The sequence below is a fragment of the Danio rerio genome, chromosome 3 (assembly GCF_049306965.1).
Source record: "Danio rerio strain Tuebingen ecotype United States chromosome 3, GRCz12tu, whole genome shotgun sequence".
NCBI lineage: Eukaryota > Metazoa > Chordata > Actinopteri > Cypriniformes > Danionidae > Danio > Danio rerio.
The window spans coordinates 57,291,479-57,314,682 of record NC_133178.1 but is presented as its reverse complement, the minus strand read 5'-3'; the positions used below and the strand labels follow the sequence as shown (position 1 = coordinate 57,314,682).

The 23,204-nt window shown below is 37.9% G+C and overlaps 1 protein-coding gene across 5 annotated transcripts in view; it reads right to left on the bottom strand.

Moving 5' to 3' along the window:
* Positions 1–23,204, bottom strand: part of icam3 (intercellular adhesion molecule 3) — a 29,537-nt gene that overhangs the window by 5,345 nt on the left and 988 nt on the right. Inside the window, exons 2-6 of one of the 5 annotated variants that reach the window (XR_012401252.1) lie at positions 20,046–20,309; positions 19,620–19,943; positions 19,211–19,444; positions 732–1,016; positions 24–622 (exon numbers count right to left, since the gene is read on the bottom strand). Coding sequence is in view for 4 of the 5 variants with exons in the window: in XM_002661261.8 (XP_002661307.2) it covers positions 383–622; positions 732–1,016; positions 19,211–19,444; positions 19,620–19,943; positions 20,046–20,309 (1,347 nt within the window). In the remaining variant the exon portion in view is untranslated. Of the gene's footprint in view, positions 1–23; positions 623–731; positions 1,017–1,147; positions 1,208–6,521; positions 6,715–14,267; positions 16,458–19,210; positions 19,445–19,619; positions 19,944–20,045; positions 20,310–23,204 lie in introns of those variants that run through there. The other 4 variants (XM_002661261.8, XM_073945071.1, XM_073945069.1 and 1 more) reach the window with 4 other exon arrangements.

Here is a 23,204-nt window from a genome sequence, read left to right as displayed (position 1 = left end):
TTCCCTCCACTGTTCAAAGACACGCGGTACAGGTGAATTGGGTAGGCTAAATTGTCCATAGTGTATGAGTGTGTGTGTGAATGTGGAAGGGCATCCACTGCGTAAAAACGTGCTGGATAAGTTGGTGGTTCATTCCGCTGGGGAAACCTCGAATTAATAAAGGGACTAAGCCGACAAGAAAATGAATGCATGAATTAAATTATTGGTAGGGACATTTCGGTACTTGGCGGATATTGGTGGGACACGTCCCCCTCCGTCCACGCCAATTCCACTACATCGGTCCTGATACAGAAATCCATGAAATTCAGTAGGGTGTCTTATTTTTTCATATGGCATGAATGTTAAGGTTGGAAATGTAAGCCAAAACATGCTAAATATATACCTTTTAAGATCACTTTTACTTCTCTGCGGACGGCGTCAATGGAATTGTTTGCAACGCACACCACGTTCTCAGGCGTGGACTCTGTTACGGTAAGATATTCCCTGTAAATGATTCCATTTTTGTGCTTCCAGCTGATTATTGGTTTTGGCTTTCCGTCAGCTATACAAGAAAGATTCACTGGATAACCTCGAAACACAGGCACCACAGAGGGCAGTATGGTCTCATTGATGACCGGTTTAACTACAGGAAGAGGAAAAAAAACATGAATATTCATAATAAAGATTAAGAAAATTATATAACATTTGTGTTTGCACAAAAACATGAAAAACTGACAAACCGTTATACTTACAATTTACAGTAATGTTGACAGACTTTGATATTTCCAAAGGTTTCAGCTCAAACTTGTACTGAGCTCCATCGTCATATCGTTTTGGATGGATCAGGAGTATAAAGGTTTTATTGACTGGACTCTCAAATGTGTTAGTGAAGTTGGTTTGAGTCACCAGAGTTTCTCCTTTGTACCAGTTGACAGTGAGACTCTGAGCCGCAGGCACATTGTAAACGTCACACTGGAGCTCATACTGGTTTCCCTCTATCATTGGTTCAATGTAATTCACAGCGCTGATGGAAAAGTCTGAAAGACATATTAAGCATTATATAGTAAGCTGTGCAAATACATTACCCCAGTGTATCTCAAATACTTTAAAAAAATGCTACAATATCAATACTTGTCAATACATTTAAAAAAAACCTGCTTAGACTGACTGGTAGCCATCCTGTAGCTGATATATTGCTCTTTGACCCCCAATGACCATCAGTCACGCTCTAAAATGTTGCAACAGTCACCATTACACTCACAGGACTCTTACAGGAGTTATAATGTAAAAGCCAAACACACTGGCTTAATTCCATTTTCCTATTTTATATCGTGCAAATTGACGCTGGGCTAATGATTACAATACATTTCTCTTATGCCGAGTTCAGACTGCATGATTTTCAAAGTAGTCGTGTCACAGATGTTTTCACACTGCTTGACTGTCTGGGCTTGTGTTTCGTCGCTGCTTTGTTTACACTGCAAGATGGATCGGCGACATGGACATTCACATTGCATGACTTTACTATAGGAAGAATCGCCGACAACTTCGTCCAAACTACCTCTCACAGCCAAAAACACGTGTATATATTTTTTGTTATTAACTACATAATGAGAAAGAAGCCTTTAATGGGGTAGAACATGTACATGTTTGCTCACCTGGGTTTAAAGGGAATTAACAATTTCTCCTCAACGTTGATAATAAACTAATTTCTTTCTGTATGAAACGTCAAACAGACACGGTTGCTCCTGAGTCCAGTCAAACCTCCACTAGTTTTTCCTCCATTACTTGGGTCCAAACAAACCGAAAAAGAGCGCTTTTAACTTCTCCCCCAGCCTCCCGCTGGCCTGCAGCAGGTATACACACACGCACACACAAGTGAAAGCTGCTCTCTCATTGGCTGCAGGCGATGGCTGATGTTATTTTCAGTCAAAACTCAATTCACACGGCATGATTTGAATCGCCGACAGCTCCAGATATTTAGCATGCCAAATATCTCACAGGCATCGGCGACTCATCGGCGATTCTCTCAGATCGCGTCTTTGAAAGTTCATATTGTGTGATTGTCATTCACGTGCACGAGCGGCGATTTGCCTGTGATTTCAGGCATTTGTCGGCGATTTCTCAAAACCTGTCGGCGAGCCAAAATCGGGGCTAAAATCACGCAGTCTGAACTAGGCATTAATCTCTGTTAAAAAAAGTTTACACCAATTTGCTGGTTTTGTCTAAGTTATACTGACCAGGCTGGTGAAAAATCACATAAGCTGCGTCCCAAATGGCACACTACACACTATGTACTTATGCACTTACACACTCAACAGGATAGTATATGTATGTAGTGTCGTCCCAAATGGAGCACTAATTTTTTTTACTAAGCGGAAATTCAAACAGTTTCCCTGATGACGTTTGACGGTTGCCAAATCAGTGAAATAAACGACCGATTAATCAAATAATACCTGCCATGAGTATAACCGCAGTCACCATCAGCAGGCGCTATAATCACTCTCGTAGAGAATTTTTCTTTCACCATCCAAAATAAATAAATTTATCCAACATGTGCGCCCGATAGCTCCGCCCCTTCCGCTATGTGAGCAAAGCTGCGGTCGTTGAGCGAGTGAAGTGTCCAACATTACACACTTCATTTTAGTGGCTGAATGAGTGCATCATCCGGGTAATTAAAGTGCACTTATTACTTTTAGAGTTTTCAGTGTGAACACACTACTTACACTATTTATACTACAAAATGGCGTAGAATAGTGCAAAAGTATGCGATTTGGGACGCAGCTTTAGAGAGACAGTTCATACTAAAATTAAGGTCATGCAAGAAGTAGATGACATGTTTTATTCACTACATAAATGATGACGCTTTAAATGCAGGTCAGCACTACAAGCACTTTGAGAGTACCACAAATATACAGGCAAAGCAAAATGATTCCTGATGATACTCTGATATCATATGAAGTCAAATGATAGGACTGTGCTAAATTAGAGTATCCAGATTAAAAGCAAGTAACATTTTAACACTATAATACATGCATCCTGCCTCTCCATTAGCTCCCATGACGTACAAACTTTAGCAAAAAAATAAGCTAGCCGAGGGCGTGGATTCCATAGATAAATACACTAGATATCACATACGGACCCTGAGCATGCGCCATATTTGTACAGTGCTCCCAGGACAAATGTCATTCAACCGCACTAGTCAAGACCAAAGCCCATGTGAAGATGCTGAACTTTAGCGCTGTGTGTGTAGTAACGAGCAAACAAAGAAAACAAAGCACAAAGGCAGAACACTTCAAGATTTTGTTTTTTACGTTTTTGTGTTACGAACTTTTGTGCTCAACAAGTAATATTATTAATGATAATACAGTCACTTACTGCGCTGTCCATAAGGCAAAGTAGCCCCCACTTGCTCTAAAGTCAAGGCTTATGCTAGTTTTGTTGAATAAAATAAGCAAACAACGTAAATGAAACATGACAACAAGATGCTGCGGTGCTAGAAACTTGTATTATTGTCGGCTAAGTGAACGAGTCGGTTATAACGGGGATTCATTCACAAACAAATCGCTCCCTCCGTTAGAATGAAAATGAAAACGGGAGAGAGCGTGTGTTTCAAGACATGGATTAGATCAAATTTAACAGAAAGCAAGATTAATACATCTCCATGCACACAAACACACACTCTTTGTCGGCAATGCCCATACGATCACTTGTCCATCGATGTAGAAAAGAATAGAAAAGTGATGTAAAATGATAATTTTTGAAATTTAAAAAAATACTTGCATACTGACCATTGGGAAAACTCCCGATCATATATATATATATATATATATATATATATATATATATATATATATATATATATATATAAACATTTGTGCATATATCTCTTGCTCTGGGTGGCCACAGTCCTCCACTGCACCTTGGTCCAGCATTCATTTCAAAGGAGCGCAACCCTGTACTAAAATGGCGGCTAAATTGACCGATTCATTCCGGTAGACAACAACAGGGTAGGCAACATCTAAGGTAAACATCTATGTGTAGATTCAAGGTAATAACTAGCATTTACTTATATTTACTTATTGTTTGTAAATAATGTTCCACTTCCAGCACAGACTGAACATTTGACATACTGTAATGTCATCTCAGCAGGCACAACATGTCAACACGACATTGATTAACATTGTACCCCAACGTCATGGAACGTTGCATTTTGTTTATTCATTCATTCATTTTCTTGTCGGCTTAGTCCCTTGATTAATCCGTGGTCGCCACAGCGGAATGAACCGCCAACTTGTCCAGCAAGTTTTTATGCAGCAGATGCCCTTCCAGTCGCAAACCTTCTCTGGGAAACATACACATGCACACACACACTCATACACTACTGACTATTTAGCCTACCCAATTCACCTGTGCCGCATGTCTTTGGACTGTGGGGGAAACCGGAGCACCCGGAGGAAACCCACGCGAACACAGGGAAAACATGCAAACTCCACACAGAAACGCCAACTGAGCCGAGGCTCGAACCAGCAACCCAGTTGCTGTGAGGCGACAGCACTACCTACTGCGACACTGCTTCGCCCTTGCATTTTGTTTGGAAATGAAAATAGGCTTGACATCAAAACCCAACGTCGGGCCAACGTCAATGTTGAACAGACATTGCATTTTAGTTACTTTCCAATGCAACCTTAAAACAACAAACTATCAATGTCTAATGATGTTACAGCTTGACATTGTGTGGGCGTTACCACTATGACGTCTATCAGACGTCGCAATTTGGTTGCCATACCTGTCAAATAAATGTCAGTCTTTGACATCAGTATTACGTTGGTTTAAGATGTTGACTCAATGTTAGATTTTGGTCACTTCAACACAACCTAAAATCAACAAGATATCAACATTTCTTGTCATTATCCAACGTCAAATTAACATTGTCCTTAGATGCTGGCAACCTAAATCTAACCTAATATTAACATCTTATGCTCGTCTATCGTCCATGGGCAGTAGAGCATTCACCCGCTCTTTCCCCCAGCTTTGGAACTCACTACTACCTGCCATCAGAAACACTGACTCCCTTACATTATTCAAAAAAAAAAACAAAAAAAAAAGCAGTATCTACACTACTGTGTATATTTTTATATTATTTTCCTTGTTTTATTGCTTGTTTCATTGTACGGTGTCCTTCAATTGCCAGAAAGGCACCTTTAAATAAAATGTACCATTATTATTATTGTTTTTATTATTATTATTATTATGTTGTGTGTCTGCTGAGATGAGTCAACGGCTTTAATTTTGTTCTGCCTGTATGTTGTGTTTTCTCTCTTAAAGTGCTGGGAGCTTCTGACCTGCATTTCATGAGTACAAACAAATGTTTACCTTTCCATGAAAAAAGTTTCCACGTTTTTTTTGTAAGCTTGTATTTTACAGGACGGTAAAAAGACTCAAAAAGGTCTCTGTCAATGTTCTCAAAGAATTATTTGATTTACCAAAGTCACAGAAGATGCTAATTTCACATCTGTCACATCCATAATTGAATAGACGTCACATCAAAGCTTTTTTCCTCATAAATACAAAAATGTTACATAAAATAAAATCAATCATGTTTGTTCTATAGAGAATCAACTTGTTGCCTTTTGATAATCATTATTTATTTTGGGTTGTGCAGTTTAATTCACAGAATGTCTACGAAGTATGTTGTATACTATAAACTCGCATACTTTTTTGATCACATCCATAACGCATGCTTATTTTCCTCATTTAAAGTTTAAAAAATGTTTACAGATTGACATTTTTCTGATGCAAAACTACCAACCACAGAATTAAGGGAAACCATAAACAGATGTTTCAAAATAATTTTAACATATACTTTTTGTGAGTTTTAAGTTTTTACTGCAAATGTCACATCCATAATGCTGGAATTGCTCCAAGGATGATAATAATAAATAAAGTCACCCTACATCAGCTGGAGCTAACTTTTAAGGCTACTTTTAATTTTTGGGTGAACTGTAAGCAAACAACCCATTTTAGTTCAATCTTTTAGGAAGAATACAAGCTTAGCTGAACATTAACTGTAAGCTGTGAGACAATATGGTTAAATTAACGGTCTAACACTTTATCAGCTAACAGTGAAAATGACCACGTTACCACTTGGCACTAAAACAAAAACTGAGATGTTGCTTCTCATGAGTAGCATCCGGAGCCTGTCGTTAGCAAGTATAACTTCATTGAAATTCCAAGACTTAAAAAAGCTGGAAGACCATATATCTACGATTGCTGACAAGTTTAACTTTTATGGCTGGCTTTGGTTAACGTTAAACAGCTATGACAATGTTAACAAACACAGTGTTTTATCTTGTTTGACAACGTTACTCTATCGCTATTTAAACAAAGTTACAGTCTTGTCTGAAGCTATAGTAGAGTGTCTGATCAATCTTTGGCGTATTAAAAACACCATTCACAAGTTTAACACCGAAAACTGTTCTGCAAATACACAATTTCTGCTTCAGGGCTGGAAAAATACAACACTCGTTATGTAAAAGTCCTACCATCCAACGCAAACAGCCGCCACAACAGATCCAAAATTAGACACTTGAAGAAGAGTATCCGCTCGCGCCGCGCCATCATTTAAGCGGCTAATATATCGACACCGCTTTTAACCAACAAACAGCGTTTAATTGTTCGATCAGAAACACACCACACGGTCTCGGACCCTTCATTTATCGCAGGAAACCACTGCCCAGTCTTCCCTCGCATTGCTGGCTGTGTTAGTTAATGTTAACCCTCCCCCACATCTCTCTAAAAGTGCACGTTCAACTTTATTCATTTGCACCCTGACACTTCAGATCAAGGTTTGGAGAAAGAGAAGAATCATTTATCCATGTTTTGTGCCTTGTTTGAACAGGTTTAAGCATTATAAAAGCACCATACTGAGAAGCCACAACTCACTTCACCCCATTTCCCTTCATTGTCAACACCTCTTCCAGATCAGATATGCATAAGGGTGGGTCTGTATAAAAACACACACAGTAGACTATGGAATGCTGCTTGATATGGATTATATCACAGCTTTCTATTTCATATCCACAGAATATGAGTCATTCTGGAGCCCCTCATTCAGTGACTCATAAATTATCTATAGCTCGACTGACTGACACAGTTTCTGTCTAAATATGCATATGAGATTTATGAGATGGAGTGCTCACATTTTTTTTTCCCAAAAAAGGACATAAGTCCTGGTTTGCTTTGCATTCAAACTGTCATAAGACCAACATGCAAAACAGATTTTTGATAACCCTGGTGAAAAATCCAGCTTAAACCAGCCTAGGATGGTAGGCTGGTTTTAGCTGGTCGACCAGGCTGGTTTTAGAGGGGTTTTGGCCACTTCCAGGCTGGTTTCACGACATGTCCAGCCTGGTTTTAGCTGGACAGGCTGGGAGATGACCAGCTAAAACCAGCTTGACCAGCCTAGCCAGGCTGTGAGCCCAGCCAAAACCAGCTATGTTTAGCTTAAACCAGGATGGTCAAGCTGGTTTTAGATGGTTTTAGCTGGTCACCTGACCAGCTAGGACCAGGCTGGAAATGGCTGGAAACCAGCCTGGAAGTGGCCAAAACCCCTCTAAAACCAGGCTGGTCGACCAGCTAAAACCAGCCAACCATCCTAGGCTGGTTTAAACTGGATTTTTCAGAGGGGAAATATGGGATGATATTTATCAGAACTTGTGTAATGCGTCAAAGGAGCACAAGAAAATGGTCTGGCACAAATGCAAGATCTCCTGCGGGAAGACACAAATCTCACACCATTATATCGATCTGTATGAAAGAAAAGCTATCTTTGAGAATCCACCATGTTGATGGGGTTGGATTTCTGTCTTCAAATCCATCCCAGAAAGCATCAACCCCAGGTAGCAAAGAATTTTGGCATAAATCTGGCAGAGCAAGCATTCATCCAGCACTGCCATACACCATGTGGCCTGGTTTGGCAGAGGTGGCACCATCTGTAAGGCGGTACACAATACTTGGGCCAGATGTAAAATGTAGTATTTGGCCTAGATGTTAATAATTGATAAGCAGGCCATGTAAGCTGGGCCTATCTTGACCCACATTTAAAATACATTTTTATTATATTCAAATAAAGGTCGCTTCGAGAAAAAGTACGGCCATAGCACGCGTACAGCGCAAAGCTTTATCGGTTTATCAATTTCATTGCAGTCGTGACACACCAACATATCTGGCCCAGTTCAGGCTTAGTTCTGGATTATTACCTTGGCTTAAGACTTGACCCAGATATGGGCCATGTTTGGCCCTTGTCTGGAAGCCAGACTTGGTCCTGTCAAGTCTGTGGGCCAAGTAAAAGCTGATTGTGTGGGTCAGAGCAATTTTGCTCTCTGAGACGTTTATCCTTTCTCAGTATCCTTTTTCTCATTACTTTACTAATATGATTATTTGAATCAGCATTTAATCTTGAAATGATTTTGACTAATGGATAAAGTTAACATTGCTTAATGTAAGAATATTCAGAGTATTTGATTCTATCTTTGTCTGTCAAATCTCTATTTTCACGAGCTCTCAAATCAGTTGAGAGGACATGGAGACCTCTTGAGTGGACCTGGATTCTTGAAGAATCGTAAACAACTCTTCCTATTGTTGTTTGCTATGTGTTAAAAATGTCTAACGTGATATTTCCTATTTTAAGTGTTTATCTTTCCAAGTAAATTCCTTTGTATGTAAGCTGACAGTTTGGATGTAGATTGTACCAGTTTTTAACCAATTTTGACTGCTGAGAGTACACTCAGCCTTGGGTAAGAAACAGATTGTACGTTCAGTGTGTGTGTTCTGTTCGTTTGTGGATCCTTTCACAAGTCTGGCGTCAGCTCTAAACAGCTCAGTAGCTGTCTGACATTTGCATGCTTGAGATATTTAGATATTGCTGAATGCATGCACCTACATGAACATTTTCTAAGTTCATCTGTGTTTTAACCAAACAGGCTAAAACACCTAAAGTTGAAGTCAGAATTATTCGCCCCCCTCTGAATTTTTTTTTCTTTTTAAAATATTTCCCAAACGATGTTTAACAGAGCAAGGAAATTTTTTGCAGTATGTCTGATAACATTTTTTCTTTTGGAGAAAGTTTTATTTGTTTTATTTTGGCTAGAATAAAAGCAGTTTTAAATTTTTTAAATACCATTTTAAGGTCAATATTAGCCCCTTCAAGCTATTTATTTTTTCGATAGTCTGCAGAACAAACCCATCGTTTTACAATAACTTGCCCAATTACCCTAACCTGCCTAGTTAACCTAATTAACCTAATTAAAAATAAATCAGTTATTAGAAATGAGTTATTAAAACTATTGTTTAGAAATGTGTTGAAAAAAATCTTCTCTCCTTTAAACAAATTGGGGAACAAAAATAAACAGGGGGGCTAATAATTCAGGGGGCTAACGATTCTGACTTCAACTGTATATGCTGACACAGTTATGGATGTTATGTAAAAGTATAATTGTTGATATTTTGAGATTCATTGCTAGTGTTTAAGCTGGCCTCTGCTGATGAGACTGCAAAATATCTTCAGTAAACTTAATCTGTTAAAAAAGTTAACTGAATCTCTGACTCCGGCTCTTCTTCATCAGACTGGTCATTCGTTGGGTTCAAAATGTAATTTATTCCTACACAGTTTTTATGGTCAAATCTAGTGATATCAGAGTTTGTTTGGAGGTGGAGTCAGTGTCATTCTTTAAAATTGGCATGAAACTGAAGTTAAGATTGACCCTTTTTGCTCTACTGTGACGTACAATGGCTTAAAGCGGTCCTGAAATAAAGAAAAAAAATGTAGGGCAGTTCATAATTTCATCCTTTGAGAACTGACTGGATCTTTGATATATGGGTGTGGCTGACAAAATGAAAGAAGATTGGTGATTAGATGAAGGCAGAGCTAAAACAAGACATGCCCTGATAGCTCCTCCCAAAACACATTCCATGTGACCAGAAGTTAAAAAAGTTAACCCATGTAAATGCAGGCACTGTCGTTAGCAGCAGGCTAGCGCAGAAATTCAATTAAAAATACTGGGAAAAAAAAACATTTCCATATTTTAAAAACATGTCGCGGAAAAATATAATATAATACAGTGCTTCTTGGTTGGTCTGATACCACAGCCAGGAGGTGAAGATCGCAAGTTTTTTAAGAAATCAGATTTTAAATGTGCCGATTTTGTATGGGACTACAATTAACTAGAAGCCCTGGCGCTGGCTCACTGAAATCAAAAGTCTGTAAGCATATACCCCACTGAAATGCAGACTTCATGAAAATGGAGGCATCACTCTCCTCAATCACTCTCTGAGTGGTCTTCTGCACTATTATGTATTGTTCCCCGATTCGTCAAGCACCTCTCATGTGACCATTACACAACTGGTAGATGGCAAGTATGAATGTCAACAAAATTTGAAAATGCCAAGTGAGTGTGAATGCATGTATAAAGCATTTTAGGGTCCAATTTTCAGCCAGAATGTAAAAGTTTTTATGCCTTTTTCATGTTAGTTTGCATGTCAATGTCGTTTTTTTGTACTGAAAAGACAAATCTGAAAACTGGATACAAAGCAGGGTGAATTACAGAGGGGTTTGACCCACCTAATTAATGCTCAATCCCCTCTTTAAAAGATGTCAAAATAAAATGTATGGGCAGGGCAGCCCTTACATACTGACAAATAGTTTTCCCTGATCTGTATCTTAATTAATAAAATTAATGATTAACATAAAATAGATAATACAAATATACATTTGACCACCCCTATAATGGTTCATACCATTATAGGGGTTCATGGATTATCACGCCAATCAGTCTTTACAAAAATCATTCGAATCATTTGAGCTGATTACTTCAGAGGTTACTGTATATCATGCATTAAATATCTCTCAAAACAATGAAACCTTAAATGTCTTATTAATAAATTTGGTGCCATTTAAATAAAAAGATTAACTTGATTTCCTGAAATCTTACCAAAAAAGTTGACCCCCTGATTGCTAATGTATAATTCACACCCTGATACAAAGGGAACGTTTTTGAAAATGATGACATCATGCTAATGCATAGAACCAGGCACGTGCACACATAGGGCTCAACCTGTGCAGTGCACATGCCCTTTTTAGTCTTGGATAGAAAGTGCCCTTCCAAAATGATCAAAAGTGCCCCCGCGACGCGGCACACCCTCGGTCCCGCCCTTCAGTAGGCGCGCGATAACACCGCTCTTAAGTAACCCCCCCCCCAACTCTTCAAAAAATTTATCCTGCACATGCCCTTTGGACAGTCTCTGCACGGGCCTGCGTAGAACGTGTTTAGGTGAGTCAAAGAGCTTAGAATGACCAAGAGGCGACACTCTAGTGTATTAAATAAATCTAGTGCCATTTTGGAATGAAAACTCCAATCGAAACAGCATATTATAAGTCTGTAAAATAAACTATTAAAAGTGCTGATGTTTTTGATAACAAATGTTGTATTGTTGTCTTTCAGGTTGTATTTCGGCTTTAATGTACTTTTTAAATAAATGAATAAAAAAACAACGCAGCTGCTTGCCATTGCGACAGTAATGAGATCCAATGGACGGCCGATCACTTTCACTCCAAAATGGCGGAATCCGGGGCTGTTGATGGGCGCTGCTGTTGCAATGGAACGTTCTATTGGGTGTCGCCTCTTGGTCAATCTAAGCTCTTTGGGTAAGTGTAGATTGAAGGCAAGTGTGAACAAACACACATTGGTTGGTTACATGATGTTGTTGTTCAAGTGTTTGTAAACAAACCATCAGCAAAGTGTGAATTTCCTACACATTACATCCAACAGCAGAGACGCACCGTACAAACATAGCAAATTATACATACACACCGGTGCCAAGCTGCCACCGATACATCCTCATTTCCCTACAGGTACTGTTTACTAACAAGGGGACAGCGCCAAATACTGAGTAATACATCACTAGAGATCATGCAGTGTCTGTGGTCAGAGCCTCGTTACTGAAGTGTTACAGTTAACAGAAGCAGATCTGTTGTACCAGCAGGCAACACTCCTCAGACCAAGCTGAATAGGGGTATTGTTCTTGTCAAGCATTGGAGAACAGTGTGTGGATTACTAATAATGAAGCTATTGAATCACACAAGCGTACACATACTGACATTCAGAACTTATAGAGTTGATAGCTTTGTTCTGTTTAACACAAAAGAATATGTTTTGAAGAGTACTCCAATGACTTCCATAGTAGGAAAAAACACTATGGAAGTCAATGGGTGCCAGCTATCAGCATTTTTCAAAGTATCTTATTTTGTGTTCAACAAAGAAAGGAAACTCAAATAGGTTTTGAGCAAATGGAGGGCGATTAAATTATAAAATTCTGTGAATAAACTGGTTGGTGGCACCCATTGAGTTCCATAGTAGACAAAAACACTATGGAATGCAATGGGTGCCAGTCATCAGCATTTTTCAAAGTATATTATTTTGTGTTCAACAGAAGAAATAAGCTCAAATATGTTTTGAACAAGTGGAGGGTGAATAAATGACCACACAATTCAATTAATTGTTACTTTTTTAATAAACATTTTAAGTATAAATAGTACTTTTCACAAATGTTAAAAAATTTACCCTTTAAATTTACCATTAAAATTATGTTTTTATTAAAAACCTGCTGCTGTTAATGTCTGTGTAGATAAAAACATCTAAAAGTGGGTCATTTGTACTTACACATTTAAAAAAAAATCTTTGAAATACCATGTTTTAAAGGCTTGACCACCCCTCTAATATCAGTTTTTGGTTAATAATTATTAACTATATTAATTTGTCCAAGGATAATTCTCACAACATTAAAGCTATCAGGGCCTGGGAAGAAGAACTTGACTTAGAGTTTGAAGATGACTACTGGAGTGCAGTATTGGACAATGTGCGCACCTCCACTTCATGCGCTAGACTCAGTTTTTTACAATTTAAAACGATACACAGAGCTCATCTCTTAAAAGCCAAACTTTCTAAAATGTATCCTAATGTTTCAGATATGCGCGATAAATGTACACTTTCACCATGTAACCTTAGTCATATGTTTGTATTTTATCATAAGTTGCAAAATTATTGGATTACTTTCTTTAAAATAGTTTCTTATATTCTGGGGGTCAAGTTAACTGTTTACCCTTTAATCGCAATCTTTGGTGTTCCCTCTCAGTGTCAACCTATAAAACGAAGACAGGTTGCCAATGTGGCTTTTGCAACTCTTCTCACTAGGCGCAGAATACTGTTGTCTTGGACCTCTCCACAACCCCCCTCTATTTCATTGTGGCTCAAAGATTTGGTCTTCTTTTTAAAACTTGAGAAAATTAAATACAATATCAGAGGTAGGGGAGAACATCTTTTTGAAAAATGGCCACCATTTATTATATTATTTAATCACTTAAAAACCTTAGATGTGGATTGAGTGAAGGTGCATGTGTATGTATGTATGTATGTATGTATGTATGTATGTATGTGTTTGTATATGGTTTGGTTTCTCTGTCTTTTCTATTTGTTTTTATTTTATTTATTTTATTTTATTTATTTATTTACTTATTCATTTGCAGATTTTGATTGTTTTATTTGGGGATTGTTTTGTGGTTTGTTATAAAATGTAAAATGCTATTTGCAAGAATAAAAATTCCATGACAAAAAAAAAAAAAAAAAAAAAAAAAAATATATATATATATATATATATATATATATATATATATATATATATATATATATATATATATATATATATATATATTAACTATATATATATATATATATATATATATATATATATATATATATTAACTATAATTATTATGTGAAAGCTGATGACATTTTTAACTAAAATCTTTTATATACAGATATCAGTAAAAAATTCAGTGTAAAGCGACTTCTTTCTATAAAGTTGGTTTATTAAAACACTATCCTTGGTACATTCATTTAGAGTCTTGCAACTCAGAATGTGTGTGTATGCGTATTTACTTCATTAAAACTCATTAAATCAGATCTGAAATCACTGCAGTATCAATCGGCAAAACAAAGATCAAATATGGATACGTTTGCTTTAAAAACAACAGAAAGCATTATACTTCACGGTTAAGTGTATTGTTGTTACTTATTTTAAAGGAATTGGTCATTCAAAAAATGCTTTTATTTACATGTTATGAATAAAAAAATTGTGTACCGTGCGTAACAGACAATGTGAATTTCAGATTTACATTATATACAGAGGATTTAGATTTAATTAGAGATATTTACATCAAATGATCACAAGTAAAAAAATATATAAAAAAGTTTATTCAACTGTGTGATTTATACATTGTTATAAATAAAGTCACTTTGGCACTGATGGTCCCATAAAGAACTTTGAAAATCCATAAAATCTTTTCATTCCACAAAAGGTTATGAAGTGAATGAGGCTCTATAGATCATTAAAATGTTCTTCACACTAAGAAATAATTGGTTTGGCTTGTTAATTGTTCCCTGAAAAGTTCTGTGTAGAATTAATAATACTAATAATTATTATTATTATATCATGGCATCTCTAAAAAAAATGTTTACCTCTTTAAAAATTTATTTTACTGTAAATTTTGTTTATACTCAGGAATATATTTGATGTACCTCCCAGAATTATACTTAAGTCATACTTAAGTACAGGTGACTTATACTTACAGAAAAATTAAACTAATATTATTGCCCTCAACTTGTACTCAATGTTCATTCACTTATTTTCCTTCGGCTTAGTCCCATTATTCATCAGGGGTCGCCACAGCGGAATGAACTGCCAACTTATCCAGCAATGAAAAGAGCGAATGTCCTTCCAGCTGCAACCCAGTTCTGTGAAACATCCTAACACACTTATTTGCACGCACCAAGGCCAATTTACTCATTCATTCCTTTTCTTTTGAGCTTAGTCCTTTTGTTTATAAGGGGTGGACCACAGAGGAATGAACCGCCAACTTATCCAGCATATGCTTTACACAGTGGATGCCCTTCCAGCTGCAACCCAGTACTAGGAAACATTTATATACACTCATTCACACACATACACTATGGCCAATTTTGTTTATTCAATTCACCTCTAGCACATCTCTTTGGACTGTGCGGGAATCCGAAGCACCCGTAGGAAACCCACACGAACAAGGGGAGAACATACAAACTCAACACAGTAAGGCCAACTGGCCTAGCCGGGACTCGAACCAGTGACCTTCTTGCTGTGAGGCTAACCACTGAGCCACTGTGTCGCCCATACTCAGTGTTATGATGGATACTAATTTTCGGTAAACTTGACCCTTTTGGGTCATTCTGAGTGTTGTCATTTTCTGGGATGTGAATTTTAGTGTCATTCTTATGTCGGCCCTGCATAACGGAATTATTTGTAAAACATTTTTGGAAGGTTTAACTACTGGAAAACATATTTATTTATTTATTAATTACTACTACTAAACTAGTGGTTTACTAAACACAGTTATACACTAACTAGTTGTAAACTCAAAGTTTAACACATTATATATATATATATATTTAAACATTCTCTTGTTAGTTTTAAGCACCTGGTTTTAAATAGGTCAGAAATGTACAGCATCTAGTGCCATGTCCCATAATAACTTCAGTGTTTATCTCAGACGATTATAATAAATGTTCAGTACAGATGATGAATGTGTCCGAGACATATAAATATAGTTTCTTTATACACGGTAAAACCCAATAAGTTAAGGTAACTCAAATCGTTTGAGGAAACCGATTGCAACAAACCATTTAAGTTTACAAACTAATCCTGATGAGTACTTTGAACTTAATCCATTTGAGTAAACTAAGAAATTTGAGCAATAAATGAAGAGACCTCAAACCAACTGAGTACTGTAAAAAAGTTAAGGCAACTCAAACTGTTTGAGGAAACCAATTGCAACAAACCATTTGACTTAAAAACTAATCTATGACTTAAAACTAAGTATGTGAGTACTGTGAACTTACTTCATTTAAGTTGGAGTAATGAGGTGTTTAATAAACTCATTATCTTCAACACTGAGTTCAAAACACTTTTCAAATGAGTAGAATTAACTTTCAGTACATTTTGAGTTAAGGACACTCATTTCCTTTTATAAAGTTGACTGTTGGGTTTTACAGTGTAGTAATCTATGCAGAAATGCTGAAAAAGTGTAACACTGCTGCTAATACATTTGAGACTGGTCCACACAACAACACTTCACATTTCATTCTGACTGATCTGACTGTGAGGTTCAGCAGATGAATCAAACTCAGCGAATCATAATCACATTGCTCTGACAGAGTTCCTTCATGGGGTCTGTGCTGGCTGCGCTAAGAGTCCTTTAGATGCTTTGGGCTTCTTGAAATTATAATGGCCCATCTTGTTTTTTTTGTAGCAGGTGATGTAGATGTAGATGAAGATGACTGAGATGACCAGCAATATGCCACAAACAATGCCGATTATTATAGGCGTTATATTCTCTGTGTCAAAAGAAACAAACACACAAGTAAATCAGCTGATTCGGGAAAGAAATCCAAGCCAATATAGCAACCAAATGTAAAGCAGCCAGTCTGAATAACATAGACTAGAGAAATCCAAGCAAGACACCAACGCTGACACAATCCACAAGCCAGAACACTTAAAATGTATCCTTATAACACATCCTCCAATGATTAGACTACAAGCAGACGTTACACGGCCCACAGACCATGTGCAGAAGCACAAACCAAAAGAGAAGTCGCAGTGGAAAGTGAAAAGCATTGAGTGGAAGTGGAGGGGCGTTCGATGGCGGAGGGGTGTCGCGCACAAAAGTGAAAGTGAAGAGCGGGGGTGGGGGGGGTGGGGGGCTTGTTGCAGACGAAAGTGTAGAGGGTTCGGGAGTTGCAGTAGAAAGTAGTGATGGGTCGTTCATTTTGAACGAATCTTCAATACGACTCGGGAACTACAAGTCCTCTCAGGGAGTGATTCGTTCATCCGCACGTGCGCACATTTGTGCAGGAATCGTTAATTTCAAGTCTTCATCACATTGGCAGAAGCCAATCATATGCGTTTAGAGCCGGAAAAAGAATTGATCCGCTCATCTCTCGAGTCCTCTATCGGGTCTGAGTCACTTGTTCATCACGAGCCAATCATACACGTTTAGAGCCGGAAAAAGAATTGAACCGCTCATCGGGTTTGAGTCATTCTGTCACGTAAACAACGAACAATCATGGCTCCTATCAGATTAGACTGTGTGCATTGATTAAGATTATATGTGACTGTCAGGGTAACGTGAATGAACCCCTGACATTTAAAGATATGAAGAGGTGAGCTGAGCAAAGAGACAACACTACCTTCATAGACAAAAGAGCAGGTAAACATTCAATTATTATTTTCTCCTTCTTATAGTATTCTAGTTATGACATATTTGTCGTGCGATCAACCTTTTGGGTTAGTTGTAGATGTGTTTGGAAGCAATTCGTAACATTTTAATTAGGGGTGTCAAAATTAATCATTTCTTCGGTGCACTGCGCTACAGACACGGACAATTCGGTATCGGTTCAGTAATAATCATAACCGGTTATTACTGACATCATTTACCTCATATGCGCTCTGTCGCGAGGGAGGCAATCGCGAGTATTTACAGCGCTTTAACTACTTAAAACTCATAAACTGTGAACAATTTCACTGTGTGTGTTTGCTGGATCAGTCTTTCACTGACATATATAACAATAGCCCCTATATTACTGAGATCGAGAGAATGAAAGTAGCCTACTCCATTTCTCTCTCCTCTCTCTTGCTCTCGCTCTGTCTCTCTCTCTCTCTTTCTCATGCGCTGATGGTCGTGGGGAGTGGAGAACATGTGTCTGATTCCAGCGACGCTCCAGGAACAGACGAGTCTTCATTGAGGCCATCTTCCAGCATAAACCACGGCGAATGAAGTTCTGCACAAGACTTTTGGCCAGCGGAGAAATTAAAATGGTCGTGCCCAACTGAGTCTGGTTCCCTCAAGGTTTTTTTTCTTCACTCCCATCAGGTGAAGTTTTTTTTCCCTTTCCGCTGTCGCCACTGCCTCGCATGGTTCAGGATTGGTAGAGCTACGCATCGATGAATTTGCTCTTCAGTGTTTGAACTCTCAGTAATGATTAAATCACACTGAACTGAGCTAAACTGAACTGAACTTAAACACTAAAACCTGAACCACACTGTTCCAGTTACTGAACCACACTGTTCCAGTTACTATGACCATTTATGTGAAGCTGCTTTGACACAATCTACATTGTAAAAGCGCTATACAAATAAAGCTGAATTGAATTGAATTGAACAAAGTGGCCCATTTGACCTGCTGGCGTGGCTTTTCTTCTCTTCTCGGCTGTTTTACAGCTTTACTTTTGCATACAGAAACGAGCGTGTGTCTGCAGAGTTTTCTCCACCGTGTCTATCATACATCAGCTGTGAGATCGCCGCTGCCGCCTGCCGCTTATCAGTATCACTCATCTGTAAAGAACGCAGCGTGCAAGAGCCAATCGCAACCGTTTTTTTTGAGGGTGTGACCAATCAAAGAGGTGTAAGAGAACTAGACAAGGATCAGAAATTGAGCTGGATATTTATTATTTTATTTATTCATTGTATTATTTGCTAAATGCTTGTTTTGTTTTAAGTTACAGTTTATATATCTGACTGTTTGTATTAAATGACAAAATTGTATTACAAATAATATATAAATATAAATATATTCATACATTTTAATACAAGAAATGCTGCTGTGAAGAAAATATAAAACTGTGTACGGAAAGCACCGTCAATGCACCGTGATGCACCGAAATATCGAATTGAACCGAATCGATGGCATGATAAACGTAACCGAACCGAACCGTAAGACTAGTGTAGGTTCACAGCTCTAATTTGAATAATATTTTGGCAAATTGAACCAAATGAACGAAATGACTCGAAAAAAGATTTGTTCATCTTGATGAACGAGACTCAAAGATCCGAGTCAGTAAAATGATTCGAACTTCCCATCACTAGTAGAAAGTAAAAGTGACCAGAGGACGGGGGAGAAAAGCCGTTAAGGAAGAGGGCTGGGTAAAATGAGGTGCCGGATCAGATTTCAGAGGTGCCGGATTCGGATATGGCGTGTTCCTACACAAAGTAAGCCCTGACTGTCACTAATGCCAAAGCAGACTGAAATTACTGCGGGAAACTACTCATGAAAGCAAGCTGAAGGTCAAGTATAAAACAAATGCATAGTTACCTTGAATGACCACTGTCACTGATCTGCTGGAGCTGCCGACGGCATTGGTTGCAGTGCAGGTCAGATTCTCAGCTGTGGACTCTGTTATAGTAAAGTTTTCACCATTAACTGTGTTTGTGCCGTCACTCCAGCTGATTGTTGGTTTTGGATGTCCTTCCGATTTACAAACTACCACCTTTGAATAGCCTCGTACCACAGACACTGTGGAGGGCAGTTTGTGGATGGTTGGTTTAACTACAGGAAAGAGGAAAAAATAGACATTTTAAGTTTTCAATTTTTATTATCAACTTCATCTTGAATTATTCTAGAAAAGTTACATTCTGTATCTGATTTCTGTAAGTGCTACAGTTACTTAAAGTCTGCTTGCATTTGGTCTTAACAATAAATCACAGAAGGTGACAGAACTCACAATGTACAGTAATGCTGAGAGGTTCAGATGTGTTTTTAGGATGAGGTTGAGGTCCTTCTTCTCCCAGGTTCAGCTCTGCTTCACATCTGTACTGAGCTCCATCATCAGCTCTGTCTGGATGGATCGGGAGTCTAATTATTTTATTGACTGGACTCTTGGTGTTGTCAGTAAAGTTGGTTTGATTCACCAGAGTTTCTCCTTTGTACCAGTTGACAGTGAGATTCTGAGCAGGAGCCACATTATGAATGTCACACTGGAGCTCATACTGGTTTCCCTCTGTCATTGCTTGATTCGCAGTGCTGATGGAAACACTGTCTGGAGTCTCTGTGGAGGAAGATTCACACACTCTAAAACCTGCAGTCATCAGCCTACATGTATTAGATATATTTCAGAGAATGAACAGATAATAATAAGAGAAAAACTTACTGTAAATAGTGACTGGGAGAGCTACTTCACATTGTTGTTGTTGGCCATAGTTTATGTAGCAGAATGGTGGCTCTATCTCCCAGTCTGTCAGCTGTGACACTCTCCATGTGATCAGACTGGCTTTGGACAGGGGCACTCCTCCCTTAGTGGATTCCCATCCCATCCCATCATGTGTGACTGAAGTGCTGCAGTTTACTGATACAGAATCACCGTACCTCACGACAACACTCTGTGGGCTGATTTGAAGAGGACATTCTAGTGCACCTGTTAAACACAATGAAAAGCAGGTTGTGTTTTCAGTATTTTAACAGCATCACTTATACTGCTGTGCAGCTGAACAATCAAGAAAATCACAGACCATTCTGCAAACAACAGCACACAATTTATATGTTATATTATGGATGTGTGCGCTCCCTGCGCTCCGGGTCCCTCCGTTGGTGGCAAGACCACTGGATTTCGATGCCAGTCGGTCGGCGAGTAAATGAATATGATGAATGAAAACACACAGGCATGTGCGTATAGACATGCGTTGTACTGCTGTACAGTAACGTGTCATTTGTTTGTTTTGGTTGTCCTAATTTTAATAGTTTCGTGATGATGTGATGGTGTGCTTTATCTGTATGATTCTCGCTGAAGTGGGCGGTTTGAGTGACGTTCGATTCGGGGGATGTTCTGGGGGCGGGGTTTGCGTGACGCGCTGCGAGCCACTAGCCCCACAGTAGAAACGCGACATGATTGCGGCCTCATTGCTCAACCTCCCGGGCGATTGGCCCGGCCTGGTCCGATATAAGCCCTGGCTCGCACTGGCCTGATAGTGGAAATGCGGCTAATGCCTTTCCAGTTTCAGTTTCCTTTTTAGTGCACTGGACAGAAAACTTACTCTAAATGTAATATTTAATCCACCTGATCTTAATGGATGATCAATGATCAATAAATAGCTAAATAGTTTGAGGATTTTGTGAATAATAAGATGAAAAACATAATCAATAAGTTCCAGCATCTTACATATTTTGTTATTACATTCTGACCTCAAATGTTTATTATATCACGTTTAATACTATAATGTAATTGCATTTGCTCTCTGACAACACACAGCACAGAAGATTCATCATTGTTAATCCTCACAAACACAAAGATTAACAAAGAAACCATTCACACAAAATACTGTGACTTTTCAGGCACATATCTTTCCAAAATATGCATTATTCATTCATTTACGTAGCAATGCCCTAGCAATCACCTAAGAACCACTCTGAACACCCTAGCAACCACCTAGCAATGCCCTGGCAACCACTCGGAATACTCTACAAACTGCTTAGCAACACCTTAGCAACCACCTGGAGAACCCTAGCAACCACCTAGCAACGCCTTAGCAACCACTTAAAACATCCAAGCAATGACTTAGCAACTACATTGCAACCACTCAGGACACCCTAGCAATGCTTTGACAACTGCCGAGCAACCACTCAGACCACCCTAGCAACCAACAAACAATGCCTTAGCAACCATTCAGAACAACTAAGCAACTGCCTAGCAACCACGCAGCAACAACCAAGCAACAGCCTAGCAATGCCTTAACAACCACCTAGTAACCACTCAGAACACCCTAGCAACATCTTAGCAACCACCTAGCAACACCTAAGCAACCACTCAGAACACCCTAGCAACCATTCAGAACATCCTAGCAACCACTTAGCAACACCTTTGCAACCACTAAGAACCCCTATCAACTGTCTAACTAGAAACCTGCTTACCTATTTGTAGTTATGACTGTTTTAAACTTCTTCAAATCTACTTTAATTATTTAAACTTTAAAACTACTTTAAACTTTCAGACGAGGCATTCTCAAACACCATAAAGTTTGTCTATAAATTTGACTTTTCTGGTTTTTTAGCATATCAGTTACAGATTATAGCTGAGATCTTGTGTCAGAATTGGTCAAATAACCACATGATGTTATTAACGCTGTCACAATAATAAATGTATCAACTTATTGCATAGTACATGAACACAACGTCAATAATTTTTGATAACGCAATATATATCATCCATCGATGTCAGGAATAATCTCTAAAAAAGGCAATTTTGGAGTTTTGCTGATTTTTAAAATATCACGTAATCAATAATAAAAACTTACACACTTCATATGCATTAATATTTTCCTCCATGGTATAAGGTAAGATTTTAGGAGCCAACATTAAAAAAAAAAGTATGTATATATATATATATATATATATATATATATATATATATATATATATATATATACACACACACACACACACACACACATATATATATATATGTGTGTGTGTGTGTGTGTCAAAAAAACGAATATATTTAGCTTTTGTCACAGTTTACACGCTTTAGGAACCTAATTTTAATGGACATATATTAACTTCTATTGACAAACGACTACTGTATAAAACACTGATCCCTATCTGGGGAGACTCACAAATGGTAATAATAAATGTTTATTATGCGAGTTATATTTTCGAAAATCACAATTGCATCATCATCATCATCATTATCATTTTCATTCGCTTATCCGGGGCCGGGTCATAGGGGCAGCAATCTTAGGAGAGAAGCCCAGACTTCCCTCTCCCCAGACACTTCTTTCAGCTCCTCTGATATAAGTTATAAATATATAAAAAATGTAATAATAATTATATTAGAAGGATTTATTGGTCAGTGTTCCTTCAGCCATCGTTTGGAGATCTCATTTCAAGATGTCAACTGGAATGAGACTTAAGATCTCCAGAAGTTTTTGTATAACAAATAAAAGTAGATATCATTTAAAACTGTTCATCGTTCTGATGAATGTGCTTTCTGTAATGCTAAAGAAGAGAGTATTGCTCATTTATTTTATGATTGTATTTATACACAATTATTTTGGTGTGCTTTTTTCTTTTTAGTTAAGCAGAGAATGAATATTGAATTGCAATTCAAAGATAAGTTTTTTTTTATGAGAATGCTGTTGATTTAAAAACCTGGTATATTGCTAATTTGCTCATTATATGGAACATTTTTTATTCATAAATGTAAATGGGCAGTGAAAACACTTTCACTCACTTTAAAATAGAAGGTAATTTACCTGTGTACAATAAAATATTAATTATCTTAAAGCCTTAAATCTACTATTTGAATAATTGTATTTTT